Source organism: Haplochromis burtoni, unplaced genomic scaffold (genome assembly GCF_018398535.1).
Source record: "Haplochromis burtoni strain Fernald_Lab_line unplaced genomic scaffold, NCSU_Asbu1 Contig_10, whole genome shotgun sequence".
NCBI lineage: Eukaryota > Metazoa > Chordata > Actinopteri > Cichliformes > Cichlidae > Haplochromis > Haplochromis burtoni.
Window position 1 is genome coordinate 1597443 of NW_024582371.1, and position 14458 is coordinate 1611900.

Sequence of the window (14458 nt, forward strand, 5' to 3'; positions counted from 1 at the left end):
TGATGACTTTATTGTGTCTGGAGCAATTCCCTCTGTAACAAGATGACAGTAAATAGTCATCTGGGACAAAAATTACTTTTTGTTTTGATTTGGGCAGTTTTTGAGGAACTTCAAAAGCGAGGTGAAACGCAAAAAGCAACAAAGATCATAAGGTCCCTAGAAATAAATGGGATTAAAAGACTTTAAAAATGCCCTGAATTTTTTTTTTTTTTTTACTGTACTTTCAACCTACATGATTGTTTGAAAGGAATTCACCTGATCAGAATCTTAATAGGATCCTTGAACCTCTTTGGTTTTAGTTTGTGGCAGAATAATTTGATGCACCAATTATCTCAGCACCGGAGATTATACTTGATTGGCTCTTTCTCTTTCTCTCTTCCACTTCTTTTGCTTCCAATTAAAAGAGCCATCCACCAGCCTCCCCATGTCTGGGTCACTCAGCCGGTGTTGAGAGTTTTCTCAGGCTGCTGTGTCATTGATTCACCTGGATGGGCTCAAATTAATCTTCATAAAAGTGGTTAGTGAGCTATTTGGGACTGAGAATGGTTGAGATTCACTTCTTGTCTCTAGCTCACAAACTGTGGGTGTCCTCGCAACTTGTTTGTCTGTCTTTCTGTGTAATTAACCCAAGCTAAGAAATCCCTTTTGTGCTTTTTTCCCCCCTTTTCCTTTTGTTATTTCCTACCGGGGATACACACTTGACAGATGGTAACCGTACAATGCAGATTAGACCCTTTAGTCATTTGATTTTAGATATTGATTTTAAAGGATACTTTCCCTTTGAAGCTTGCAGATTGGATTCCTCAGAGAAATATTTGTGTGGGATGTTCCAGTCGTTCCTGCTGGTGAACTTTTCTTTTATAAAGGACTTGGTCACCATGTCCAAGAAGGCAGAAGTGGTCCTGTATCTCCCCTATTAAACTGAAATTTAATAGCCACATTCCTTGCAAGCACGCCTGGAGCTACCATTAATGACACTGAGGTCGTATCCTTGGTAATGTTTCAGAGAGTTTGGAGGTTTTTAGCAACTTGTGACAGACTGTAGATTTTTGCAATAGTGGATATCAAGCAAATTTCATTATAATTCCACAAACCATCCACTCATTTTACCCACTGAGTTCAGTTCACTTATCGCAGCAAGTAATGTGAAATCTTTTGTATAACGTCTTTTGTGGCTCCGGAGGAACCTTTCAGAAATCTAAACAAATAGCTATCTACGGAATCTAAGGAGCTTGGAAAGAAAAGCGACCGGACTTCTATAACTTTCTTGAAGATGTTTCACCTCTCATGCAAGAAGCTTTTTCAGTTCTAACACCAACTGATGGAGAGTCCCAGGTGTTTAAACCCTAGTGGAAGTTGTCTCTTAAGAGGACCCTCTTAAGGCACAACTCCCACTAGGGTGAAACGTGGGCAAAACTGTTATGGGGGCCTGACCTTTACATGAGACTAGAGTCCAATCCTATTTTATTAGATGTTTGCTTTACTACTATTCATGGAGATTTAATAGTCATTTATAAGGGATTTGTTCCATCAGAATTATATCTGATGGAGGATGAATGGACAGATATATCTGTGCAAATGACCTAGAAATAACACACTTTAATCTATTTTTTACAGTAAAAGTAAAAAGATGCAACTTGACTGTCTTTTAGGAATCAATATTAGATCCAGTATTCTTAGTCTTAGTCTTAGTCCTTCCCTGCGTTTGCAACAGACATTGGAGGAAGTGAAAAAGGTAGATTGAAAATAAATATTGGTCGACTGGCAAAGGTGCTGGAGACATTCCTCTGAGATTTTGGTCAATATTGACATGATAGCATCCCAATTGCTGCAGATTTGTCTGGTACACATCCATGACGTAAATCTCTCTTTCCACCCCAACCCGAAGGTGAGCTGTCGGACTGAGATCTGCTGAATGTGGAAGCCATTTGAATACAGAGACCCCATTCAAGAAACCACTTTGAGCTAATTTGAGAGTTTCACTGGAAACGGCTTTCAGAAGATGGGTACACTGTGATCATAAAATGATGGATATGGTTATCAACAACACTCAAGCAGGTGTGGTGTTTAAATCATGATCTGGTACTTAAAGGGCCCAATGTTTGTCGAGAAAATATCACCAACAGTACCCTGAACATTTGATACAAGCAAGGATGGAGCCATGCTTTTATGTTGTTTTCCATATTCTAACCATGCTTGCCTAATGTACCAGCAAAATCAAGACTCATCAGAATCTTTCTGATCTTTTATTTCCCATTTCTGGGGCGTCTGTGTGAATTCTAGCCTGAATTTCCTGTTAAGTGGTCATTTGAGTTAATATTACTTTCCTATCAGCTTTATGCAGTGTGGTTATTCTTCTCCGACCTTTAGTATCGACAAAACCCAGAAAACTGCAACTCACTGCATATTTTCAGTTTTTCAGACCATTTTCTGTAAACCCTAGACATGGTTTTGTAGGAAATTCCCAGTCAATCAGCAGATCTGTCTGGCACCAATACCCATTTCTCAATGAAATCCCCTTTCTTCCCCATTCTGATGCTTACTTTGAACTTCAGCAGGTCGCCTTGACCTTGTCTGTATGCCTATAAATGCACTGAATTGCTGCCACGTGATTGGCTGATTAGATATTTGTATTAATGAGCAGTTGAACGTGTGTACCTAATAAAATGACCAGTTAGTGTATATCGAAAATTGCTGACAAAACTCGTTGCCATCTGCTGTTCACCGTCAAACACACTGACCAATCAAACGCGGGCTTGTGGCGCGCGCATGCGCAGAATATAAGACTATTTGTTCCCAAACAGTAGCAGCAGCAGGGAGTAGAGAGCAGAGGGGCGAACTTTGACGTATTCGGTTTTGAATTTCTCCGAACAACAGACCACGTAAGTTCATCAAAGTATTCATTATGTGACGATTATAGTCACTTTATTGAAGTTCCGAAATGTCTTTTGTTTCTTATTGTTTTGTAGAGGCTGCTACACGTAGCTAAACGCTAACTGGCTCCAGGCAGTTAAGAGCAAACACGCTACCTGAGTAAACACTGCCTTCGCAATACAAATCACAAGCTAGCTCGCAAGCCCCGTGATATAGCACCTGATTTCTACTGCTGAGCACCATCAAGTAGGTGCTTAGTGCTAGTATTAAGATGTTTGCACTGCTTTGTTATCAGTGATGGACTTCAGACTGTAGCTGCACACTCTGCTGTGTTTGAAGGTGAACTATTTGTTTTTCCTTTCATTTGTTGGCAGCTGACAGAAAAATCGAAGCTATCTCCTTGTAAAGTATTTGCAGAAGTGGATTGGTAATCTTTTCTGTTTGCCTTCAGACGTTTTGCTTTCACTTCCTGTGAAGGGATCTCAAAGAGGACAGCACCCTTCATCATGGCTGCTGCTGCTGCTGCTGCTGTTCAGTCCACCAGAGGCAGTCTGAGAGAGGACCTGACATGTGCCATATGCTGTGATCTGTTCCGAGAGCCTGTCATGTTGGCCTGTATGCACCATTTCTGCAAATCTTGCATATCCAGGTACTGGAGAGGAACGCAGGGGCCTGTCACCTGCCCACAATGCCGCAAGGAGTTCAGCTCCAAGCAGTTTCAAACTAACTACCTTGTGGCAGCCATGGTGGAGAAGGTCCGTGCCACTACCTCGGATGCTTACACCAAGAACCTAGAGGTTTGTATTTCAGTCTCACTTCATGTTTAACTGTCGTGCTGGCGGTTTTCCAGACAGTTTCTTTGGGTCAGCAAGAAATAAAGTCTTCTGCGATGTTATACAAATAACCTTGTGCTCTTAAGTAGACCGATCAATAGTAATTGACCGGCAAGTAACATCTGGGTTCAATACAGTTATAATTCATACTTCAGTCCGCGTCCACGTTTGTTTTATTGTTGTTCTGCCCTCAGCCTACCTTATTTGAATTTCTCAGACCAAAGTTCACTCTTCACTCACCCTTATGATACTTTGTATAACAGGTTATGCAACTTAAGCACAGCAGAGGCATTAATATACACTGACAGAATAATAAAAACACTTGTAGGGTTTTTTGTTTGTTTGTTTTGCTGGTTTTAGCAGACAAAAAAATCCTTTTCCACTTTTCCTAAGAGAACAGATAAGAAATTGATCTGTCGAGCAAATATAAGGCTCGAGGCCTCAGCTGGTTTCTTTCACTTAACATAAAAAGTACAGGTACTTCTAAGGATTCCCGATTGACAAATTAACTTGTCAACTTGTCCTTTTTTTTTTTTTTTTTTTTTTTTTTTTTTTTTTTTTTTTTTGTTGCTTTTGTTTTTTGGAAACCATACAAAACATAAAAAGCTAAAGTAACAAACCACAGACCATGGCAGCATCAGCCATTGGTTTGTAAAGTCACCTGAATTTTAGAATGTATTTATTTAATTATTTTTTTAGGCCAAAAGACACCACATGTGAACAAACTACTTGATTACTAAATTATCGGCTGTGTGCCTGTGTCGGCTGCGTAGGTCCATTGCGTGCGCATAGATGCGTGCAAATGGAGCGCAGGCCTCCTTGAGCTGTTACACCAGCTAACAGCATAATAACACATAATATTGGTAAGATAACATAAAATAAAAATACAATAAAATAAAAAATGGATCATGACCAACAACACAAACATGGTTGAGAACTCCAGCTCAGTGATTCCAATTAGGTAATGGGGCTCACACCCTTTATAATTCTGACTTTACATACCTTAACATGTGTTTCAGGCTATAAACATTTAAGCCAGTTTTTTTTCCTTAATAATGATCCCATTTCATATTAGTTTGAACTTCAGCTTAATCTAAGCTTTATCACTATTATTAGCCAATGTCAGCTATTTGCTGATTGATGACTATCAGCATTAATAACAGCTGATTTATCTGATTTTTAAAATCACAAAATATCAGTATTGGTCTTAAAAACCTATATTGGGTTGGCTCTAATTAAGATGGCACAGTGATGTTTGCAGTAAAAATACCTGTTTTTGTCAGTTCAGTCTGAAGCAGAGCAGTCCAAAAATCTATAATGTAGCTTATATTTAACAAAAAAGGACATTTTGGCTTCAGTGTATGTTGCTACTGTCTTCATCCTTGGCTGTACATTCTTTAGCTTTCCTGGAAGTCTAGTAGTCGGTACCAGTACCAGCATAATTACCTGATTCTTAAAACTCAATTCAATTCAAATTAAAAAAGAAAAACACAGACGTTACCCTAATCCTTTGACTGCGTGTCATTTCAGAATGACACGAAAATGTTACCAATATATTTGGTTACCAGAAGTGTTAGCATGGTTGCTAAGTATCCTGCTAACGTCACAAGCTCAAGCATTTAACTTTAGACACAGTTGATTTCACAACAGCAATGCTGTTGTGAAATATGAATGTAAGCATATGTAGATGTCTATCTTTTAGCCTCTTCTCTGAAGCATTTCCACACTTGGTGTGAAAGTCAAGATAGCATCGTTTGCATATCATCTTTTAAAAATGTAGTTCCAACCCTTGGTCATCTACCTCAAGTGCTTCCGTACTCGACTCTTACTACTTTTCTTCGCAAGTCGGGCTGGCACTATTACTGCAACTGCACTAGCCGCCATCTTTGGTGTTGTAGTTTGTAGTTATGCATCCCCATGTTGGTACATACTCTGCAAAAAATGAGTAGTATTCCAGATTTTGCTATTGGGGTTTTTTGTGTAAAGTTTTTTTTTTTTTTCTTCTTCTGATGACATCACTAGTCCAAACTTTAGACAGGTGTATTTTCGCAGCTTTTATGTTACATATGCAAGTGGATTAAGAACATAATAAAACACAATCAAAATGCTTTTCCATAATGTGGGACCTTTTAAAATGTTGTGTTCTTCCTAGGCTGTGTTTTGTGCTGTAGTTGTACTAGTTTCCGTTAGATTGTAATGTATTATGATGTTTCCTCCTCAATACATGCAGAATATAAGAAAAACCTCTGAATGTGATGCAGATCAGCTCAACAACAGCACAAAAGCAAAGTTCTCAGATGGGCCTGTGTCTTGAATAGCGTTTACTTCTTGTCGTTAATTATTCCCCCCTTTACTGTTATCGAGTTCCTTCATTCTCTGCATAGTCTCTTTGATTTAGTGTTCCTATCCCCCACGCTGATTAGATTTGCATACCACTTTGCAGAAACAACTGAAGGAGGCTTTGGAGAGCCACCGCCTGAGGAAGCAGGACTTCATCAACAGCATTCACAGAGACAAAGAAAAGATGAATATTATAAAGGTACGCTCATGTGGGAATCCAAAGGAATGGCAACACTTAAGAAATAAGAACAAGCACGGCCGTCTCTAATGGCTGTTTACAGCATGTTAATGTGCATATTTAGTGGTGCAGAACATGACAAACTGTGCAAAAGCAGGAGCGACGGAAACAAAATGACAAAGTAAGGCAGACAGATGTGGGATAAGAGCTTAAATTTTAGCCGCACACGCTGGGCTGAGATGATGAAAAGGAAATCGTTTCCTTCTTTATGCAGTACTTGTCAGACACATGGAGCTTTTATGCTAATTGTGACTTCATTCCCATCTGTTTGTATCTCTGGAGATGTGTGTTGTTCTGCAAGATTTTTAGAGCTTTAAGCAAGCGTGCCACGTGTTCGGTAAACGCGTGGCACGACACGGAGAGTCCCGCTCTTATAACGTTAATCATCCCTCTCCCTCGCAGAGTATCGCGGCAGATCTCCAGGCGCGTGTCAAAAGTGAGTTCCAAGCTCTCCATCAGATCCTGCACGATGAGGAAGCCTGTACGCTGGAGCAGCTGAGGAGGGAGCAGGAGGAGGAGCTGGTGAAAGTCCAGCACCACCTGGAGGTCACGGAGCAGGCAGCGAAGGAGCTGGAGGACAATATAAAAGCCCTGCAGGAGGCCAGCACTGCCACTCAGGACATCGTACTGACTGAGGTGGGAATTGAAAATGATGTGACCCTATTTATATTATTGTCTGATATTATAAAATCATCTAATTGGGAATTAATTATTTTTCACGAACCCGTTTCAAACAAGCTGTTAACGTGACTTTTTTTCCTTTTCTTCTCATTAGCTCCCAGCACTGAGGTGAGCGTGCATTTCTGTGTTGTGACCAATTAATTGCTCGTGACAGTTTTTGCGCACATTGTGCTCATGTGACATTTACAGTAATTTACGCTGAGAGCAAATGATCCGAACTCTGTGTTCTTTTTGTTTGCACAGACCATGTGCGCAGGTGGATATCGCCCCGGAGTTTGATATAAATGCTTTCAGTAACAAATACCTGGCTCCCTTACAATACATCACATGGAGGAGGATGTTCAAATCTTTGAAACCAGGTAATTTCCCCCCGATGCTTCATTACACACAAAATGACTGGAGCTGAAAACTGGTTCTGAGTCAATAATGGGAGTAATTAAGGGAAAATGAGTGTAGTGTTATGATAAGCTATTGAGGTGGAAACAGGAGTGGCACCATTATCATGCTGTAAAAGGGTTGTTTTGGAGTTTTGTGCGTTAAAAATCTGTCATTTTATCTCCCAATGAATTGTTTCACCCCATAGGTCCCTCCCTGTTAACGTTTGACGTCGATACAGCACACCCGAGCATTCAAGTCTCGAGAGACAAAACCGTAGCGGTCGAATCTAACGTCATGACCCACCACGTGAACCACAACAAGCGCTTCCTTCAGTGCGTCAACATTCTGGCTGCCCAGGGCTTCCAGTCGGGTCGACACTACTGGGAGGTAGAAGTGGGCACCAGCCCTAAGTGGGACCTGGGAGTGGCCTTGGAGAATGTCAACAGGCACGCTCGGATCAAGCTGAGCCCGGAAAGCGGCTACTGGACCTTGCGGCTGCGCAACGGGAACGAGTACTCTGTGGGGAAGCAGCCGTGGGAGAGGCTGCGGGTCAGATCTTCCCCGCAGAGGCTCGGGGTTTTCTTGGACTGCGACGAGAGGAGGGTCTCCTTCTACAACGCCGACGACATGAGTCTGCTCTACTCGTTCGCCAACGGGCCGAGGGGCAAGGTGTTCCCCTTCTTTAGCCCGTGCATTACAGACAGCCGCCACAAACCTCAACCCATAAAGCTCCTCCACTACCCTCCTGCCGCTCTGTCCGGCTGATATCGCTGCAATCAATCAATGCTTTCTCACACAACACGGTTATCAGCCATTATTTGAATGAGCGTGACGTAAACATTCTTTTCACAAATTCTGACTTGATTTTGCCAGATGCTGTTTTCTATCTTAAAAGCTTTAAAATGTTCAGAAAATTGTCTTACTCATCAAAGTAAAAAAAAAAAAAATCCACTTTGTAGTAATCATCGTGCCAAAGCTTATGCACCAATTAGCTTAAATGCAGTATTAAAACGCTGTGCTCTAGCTTAGATGCATCAAATTACATTAATGGTATACTCAGTCTTCAACAGATAATGTTTAATAGATGTAGATAAATGACTTTTTCTATGATAATTGGAATAATTGCCAGGTTAGACTCTTTAGACTGACTTGTAAAATCACCAAATTCAGTCAGGGTGAGGTTATTATGCACTTTATTACAAGATTTTGTATGTGATTGTGTAGGAAATAGAAAGAACTCAATCTGTTTATTCGTTTCTATTCATTATGTATGTGTCTAATTTTGAAGCCATGTATCATGAGTTTAATTTTCTTAGTCATTTCCTTTCGTCGTGTATAAAGTGCTTACGCAAATAAAACGAATCACTTTTTCTTCCTCAAACACTGCCTTTGATTCTTTTCTACAATGCCACACGCTGTGGAAGTGCAAACCCAACACAACTTGAAACGATCAAGGATGCTATTAAACATCATCAAAGCAAAGTTCGCAACTGCACACTGCAACTGATGTGAATCCAAAGCTATCCTAACAGGAGACACGGTGGAGGGTTGCTGACTCGCCTGCACCGGAATTTTTTATTTCAATTTTTTTTCTTTAAACGCGTGAGCCATCGCTGACACTTCCACAGCGAAAACAGGCAGGCTTTTGGTTATCTTTGCAAACACACGACAGCACCGACGTCCTGTTTCCTCCCGCCAGGTGAAAGGTCAGATAAACAGAGTGACAGTGGGGTTGCCTGTGGGTCTCCTGGACAGGCCTCAGGGGGCTGCTGAAGCAGGATGCTGCTGCCTGCGCCTCCTGATTGGGAAAGTGGCACAATAAACTAGACCGGTGGGGGAACTGTGTTTTTCTGCAAAGCAGCTACATGGAATATGCATTCATCATGCTTTTATCACACACTTTCTTTTATGTATGTGTTCGGGTTTAGCAAAATTGCCGTAAATTATGAAGTAAACCTTTTACATTCTTGTTTTTCTCTTCTTTACAGGTCATTCTGTTTGACTCTGTGGAACACATTTGTTCCTTTTGGGTGTGATATACATCTATATACTACAAGATGTTTCTTATTGTAATTAAAACATGTTAGGCAATGTAATGGTAATAGAGCTAAACAGTGGCCAGTCTGTTTAATGGGACACTCAGCTCTACAGAGCCTTTAAGTATCCTATGTAGCTCAAAGCGACACTATTTAATATTTTATTATTAAAACTCGAGAAATGCAATTGTGCAAAAAGTCATTACTTCTAGCTTTCCTCGCCATTTCCTCTTAAATCTGCTTCAGTTTTAGTTTTGTGAAAAAGGAAGTACACCCTCTGGAAATTATTGACCTTTTTAACATATTCAGTTGCAACTGAATAACAGTGGTGGAAAAAGTCAAAACATATTAATATTAATAAGTCCTTTTCATAACAACTTGAACTATCTAACCTCTGCTGTTCTCTTAGCTGTTCAAATCTGTTCATATCGACATGCCAACATCTAAAGAGCTCTCCAAGGTCTTCAGGGAAAAAATTCGATTGTGAATGCCCTCGAGCAGCGAGGGATTCAAAAATAATTTGAAATAAATCATTCCACTGTAAGAAAAATCTTCCACAAGTGGCGTAGCTTTCAAATAGCTGCCAGTTCCTGCGTCAATGACCACTCCAAAAAAGGAAAAAGAACAGGAGAAAAAAAAAGGGAACACCGACATTGATGGGAAGTAAAGCAGAATCTGAAAGTATTGTAACTCTTTCTAGTTGTTTGGTGTCAAAGGGCATTCACGAGAAAGACTACAGAAATTTGACCTTGGATTTACTGTCTAAAAGGAAGATTAAACCAAAGCGACAATTTGATAAAGGGAGACAAAGGGAAAGAAAGATGTGACCTGGACACTCAAATCAAAGATAAGAAGTGCTCAGTCACAGTAACAACAGGGATGTTTGGCGCAGACCAAAGAAGAACTTTATCCCCATCATGGTGGAAACGTTTACGCCTACTTCTTATATTTACTTAAATAGAAGCACTAAAACCACATGATGAAATCAATCTGTTACAAATAAAAGTCTGAATTTAAAATCTCACTTAAGTATTGTTAGTTAATGAGAGCAGACCCCTAAATATAAATAATCTCCCTCAAGCAGGATTATACTGCTGTATTAAAAACTATTTTCTTATAGTTTTCAATGATTAATCTGCTGGTTGTATGTGATATATGGTTGTGATACATGTAGTCAAGTAAAGAGTGGAGAAGTAGAAAGTGGTATAAATACTAAACACTAAAGTCAAATTTCTATTAGAGCACATCTATCAGCTGTTTTCCTTTATTTACCGGATTTAGGTTGGGTGTCACGGGGCAAGAAGCAAAGTATACGCTGGAGAAGGCTACAGAGGTGACACAGAGACTCAGACCACCACACCTACGGCCAATTTTGGACTGTGGGAGGAAGACACATAATAGACACAGGTGGGAGAACATGCAAACTCCACACAGCCATTGCACCACAGTGCCATCTTAAATAAACATACCCAACATTAGCTGCATACCTTCCATGTCTCATCATAAAGAACGGGAATGATTATGGAGTGGCTAAGTCAAGAGAAAGTGTAGATAGGCCGTGGCAGATTGCTGCCCCTCCCTGAGCCTGGTTCTGCTGGACCGTTCTTCCTGTTGAAAGGCAGTTTTTCCTTCTCACTGTCGCCAAGTTCTTTGTCATAAGGGCTTGTCTGATCGTTGCTTAATATAAGCGCCAAATCACAAGTATTGATAAGATGAAACTAAATTGAATGATTTGGGGAGGTCTATGCATGAGCCTGTGTGATTTGTATCAAGTTGTCTACAAGAAGTTTCAGCAAAGAAGGATAAAAGCTGCAAATTAACAAATCTGAGATTGAGATTCAAACTTAAGTTTGGATCTGCCTTGAGCTGTGAGAGTTGTCTTGTCCCACTGCTATCCTGATTACATAGCAAATAACTTACATGCAAACCGCGCTGCTCCTACAGTCAGGAGGGCACCGTAACTCGGCATGATCTACAAATGCTAAGAATGGTGGCTACCACAATCAAAAGAAACCCAAAGGAACTCTGCTGAACTGTAACAGCTTCTTCAAAGTAGCTTGGCAAAAGTGCAGTGTAGCGTGGAGGCCCATGGGCATGAACTTCGGCGAAAGAGCGAGAGGGTTGCACGCTTGCTCCACATCCTTCCTATGATAGTAGTTGTAGAGCTGTAATCTGTTTCCTGACCTGAGGATGGGCCGGATGGAGTGCTGGCACTTCAAGGACGAGTCCTTGAGCCCTCGGTTGTCTCTCAGGGGTCGGACGAATTATAAACTGAAACCTTTTCATCTGACACAGCAGAGGCGATTGTGCCATCCTGCGTAAAGCCTATTGTTTGCTATCGCTGTTGCCTGATCGAATGGCTTATGTGTGCGGATTTCTTATTGAATTGGCTGTTCAAGTGTTTTTCGTTTGTTTATGACATTATCTGTTTTATATTCGTAATGAGATTTAGTAACTCCCTGGACAGCGCTTTGTTAGGCTATCATCACAATTTAGTGTGTTTATTTTTCTGTGAAGCCGAAGGCTCTGCCGGCCTGAAACCGAGGGAACATTTTAATTACAACCATTCAATCACAACATTGTGTTTTAAGGTCAGAGAGGTGGATTGCCGTAAGGGCTCCGGAGTGGAAACGCATGCCCACAATAACAAACAATGATCCTTTGACTCCCTGTTATTCAGCTCTCTCCCTGAGGTCAGGCTCTTCATAGCTGAGGAATCACACCATGTTCATATCAAGGAAAAATATTATTTCTCATATGTCTCATCAACAGCTGCTGCTTAATGTGTGGACTGTTCTAAAGGCACAGCAAGGGAGGAGTCCGGAGACACTTTAATGCTGTAATGGCGAAGCAGCACATTATTATATATATCTCACTGGACTTGCGCTGATTATTCTGCACTTTCCATACGATGTTTGTCTGACCACCGCAAAGGTGACCCTGACAGTTCACAGATAAAGCACACACCTGCACCTGAAGGCCCATCTCTGTGCGTGCGCATGATTACACAAGCGCACACCCCCTTCTGCCCTCTCTGACTTATGGTACACAGGTTTTCAATTTTCCAAATCCCTCCCTGTACGATAAAACGGGACTGATAGCGGCTCGCTACGGGCATGTTGTGCTCCTAGTACATGACTTTTATTCACACTCTGAGGACTCCCCGAGGAGGATGGATGAGTGGGTGGTGGGGGTTAACAGGATTTGGTCAAGTCTGGAAGAAACTCTGTGCAGTTTAGTCTTGGAGGCATCATTACTTACATCTGACCCGTTGGATGAGTTATTACGGAGACTTAATAGAGAGGCACTCCCTCAGCTTATGTTTGTTTAACGCGAGGAAGAATTTGTGTCCAGAAGCATGCCAGAAGAGATCTTTCCTTTACATCAAATTAACAACCAGCATTTGACCTAAACACATAAAACTGCATTGACAGTTTGGTGTCAGAAGGATTTAAAAACATTTTTGAAATTTGAGCCTATTTTTGATAGAAAATACCATTCCTTCTTACATTCTTATATTTGTCTGCAGGCTGCCTCTGTTGCTTTATCTCGCAGTGGCATTTGTTTCCTTCCTGTGGTGACTGCAGTGCTCCCGTGGTGGCTTTGTAAGAATTTCTGATGGTATTAGGATTACCTGCTAAGCTATTTAGGTGTCAGGACGACTTTAAATGCTTTGGGAAAAATCCATGACAGAAAATCAATGCCAAACGGTTCTGCAGCAACGCAACAAATGGGAAAACCCACAGCTCCAATATTGCAGTGCTCTTATTGCACGTTTTTATTATCCTCCACAGTTATTATCCGCAGTTCTAAAAGTCTTTAATACAGCGGGATGAAACGCAAGACTTTGCAGGAAGGAACTTTGTCATGGATGTTTGGCTGACCCCCACACCCCACCTCCCTAGCCCGTACACACCACCTCACACGCTCACACCCCTCTCCAGCTTGTTTTATGAACTGGGTGGGTGGATGTGGATGCGCTCCCGTCACGAGCAAAGGAAAGGGAAATCGTTGAAAATCCCATTCAGTGCCTTATGCATCCTTTTAAACTAAACGAGGGGGGAAAGTGTGTGTGTGGTGTGTGTGTGTGTGCTTTTCCTTTTCCTCAGCACTTCGGCTATGTCCTCTCTGCGCAAAGCAGCCCACAGACAGACAGCGTTCACCTGAGTTTCCCCCCCTTAACCCCACCCAAGGACACTCATTGAAACCAGCTTCTCCACTAAGAGCCTGTTAAAACCAACCTGTCCTTTTTCTTTTATTCTTCTAAAAAAAAATTTTAAAGAGAGAGAAACTCAGCTCAAGCTTGTGCACTTTTGGACCGGAGATCTGGAGATGAAGACAGACTTTATGCTGTTCTGTCGGACTTGGATTGGACTAGCATACGCCTCAGGTGAGGAGACATCTCATAACGCAATGAGTCACGGTGGAAGTTTTGAGCGCAACTTTATTTAAACGAAAAACAAAGTGAGGTGTTGCACTCTAGGTTTACACCGGCTTTCCTCTGCTGTGAGGTGGATTGAGCTTTTAATTTAAGTTGCTTTAAGTTTTACTCGAGGTTTGAACGAAGCCAGGTGGATGTTAATTGTGCGCATTTGTGCGTAGGGGCTACTTCCCGTGTTATCAGCGTGTTATTAGCTGCAAAGTTTATGCGTAAAAACTTTAACCCACTTTTAATCAGTCCTTTTGACAAACACTAAGAGTGCACATCTTTTGGTAGGGTGTAAGACTCAACAAGTCTACATGCAGATAGGCACTAGGGGGAGGCATGTTGTTGTTGCGTTTGATGAAGATGCTGTTAATTGATGGTGCCTTAATCTCAGGAGATACAAAAACACCAGAGGATTCAGCTGAGTTGACTTTTACTGACTTTGCATCAGTTGTGTGTGTAGAGCTCACTGGGCTTCCATATGTCGGTGAGGGTCCAGAGCTTTTCTCTGCAATCTTCTGGTTTTTTTTTTTTTGTGGAAAGCAAAAAGCTCTGCCTGCACATGTCTTCCATTGTCACTTGTGTGTCTTAAAGTCAAACAAGTTCAGCCAGGCTGTGTCTAAATAATCTAAAGCACGCTGGTCCTCTACGC

The 14458-nt window shown here is 41.4% G+C and overlaps 2 protein-coding genes across 3 annotated transcripts in view; both read left to right on the top strand.

Annotated features, from left to right (window-relative positions):
- trim105 (tripartite motif containing 105) overlaps positions 1–8725 on the top strand; it is a gene marked incomplete in the record, with an annotated part of 14063 nt that extends 5338 nt beyond the window's left edge. The window contains 6 exon segments of the mRNA XM_042228902.1: positions 3387–3671; positions 6151–6246; positions 6688–6921; positions 7061–7074; positions 7210–7325; positions 7550–8725. Of these exon segments, the coding sequence (XP_042084836.1) occupies positions 3387–3671; positions 6151–6246; positions 6688–6921; positions 7061–7074; positions 7210–7325; positions 7550–8109 (1305 nt within the window).
- A 121-nt stretch (positions 8726–8846) lies between these two features.
- The window catches only part of flt4 (fms related receptor tyrosine kinase 4), a 51726-nt gene continuing 46114 nt past the window's right edge, over positions 8847–14458 (top strand). The window contains exons 1-2 of one of the 2 annotated variants that reach the window (XM_042228879.1): positions 8847–9175; positions 10662–10787. Coding sequence is in view for 1 of the 2 variants with exons in the window: in XM_005927926.3 (XP_005927988.1) it covers positions 13713–13770 (58 nt within the window). In the remaining variant the exon portion in view is untranslated. Of the gene's footprint in view, positions 9176–10661; positions 10788–12246; positions 13771–14458 lie in introns of those variants that run through there. The other variant, XM_005927926.3, reaches the window with a different exon arrangement.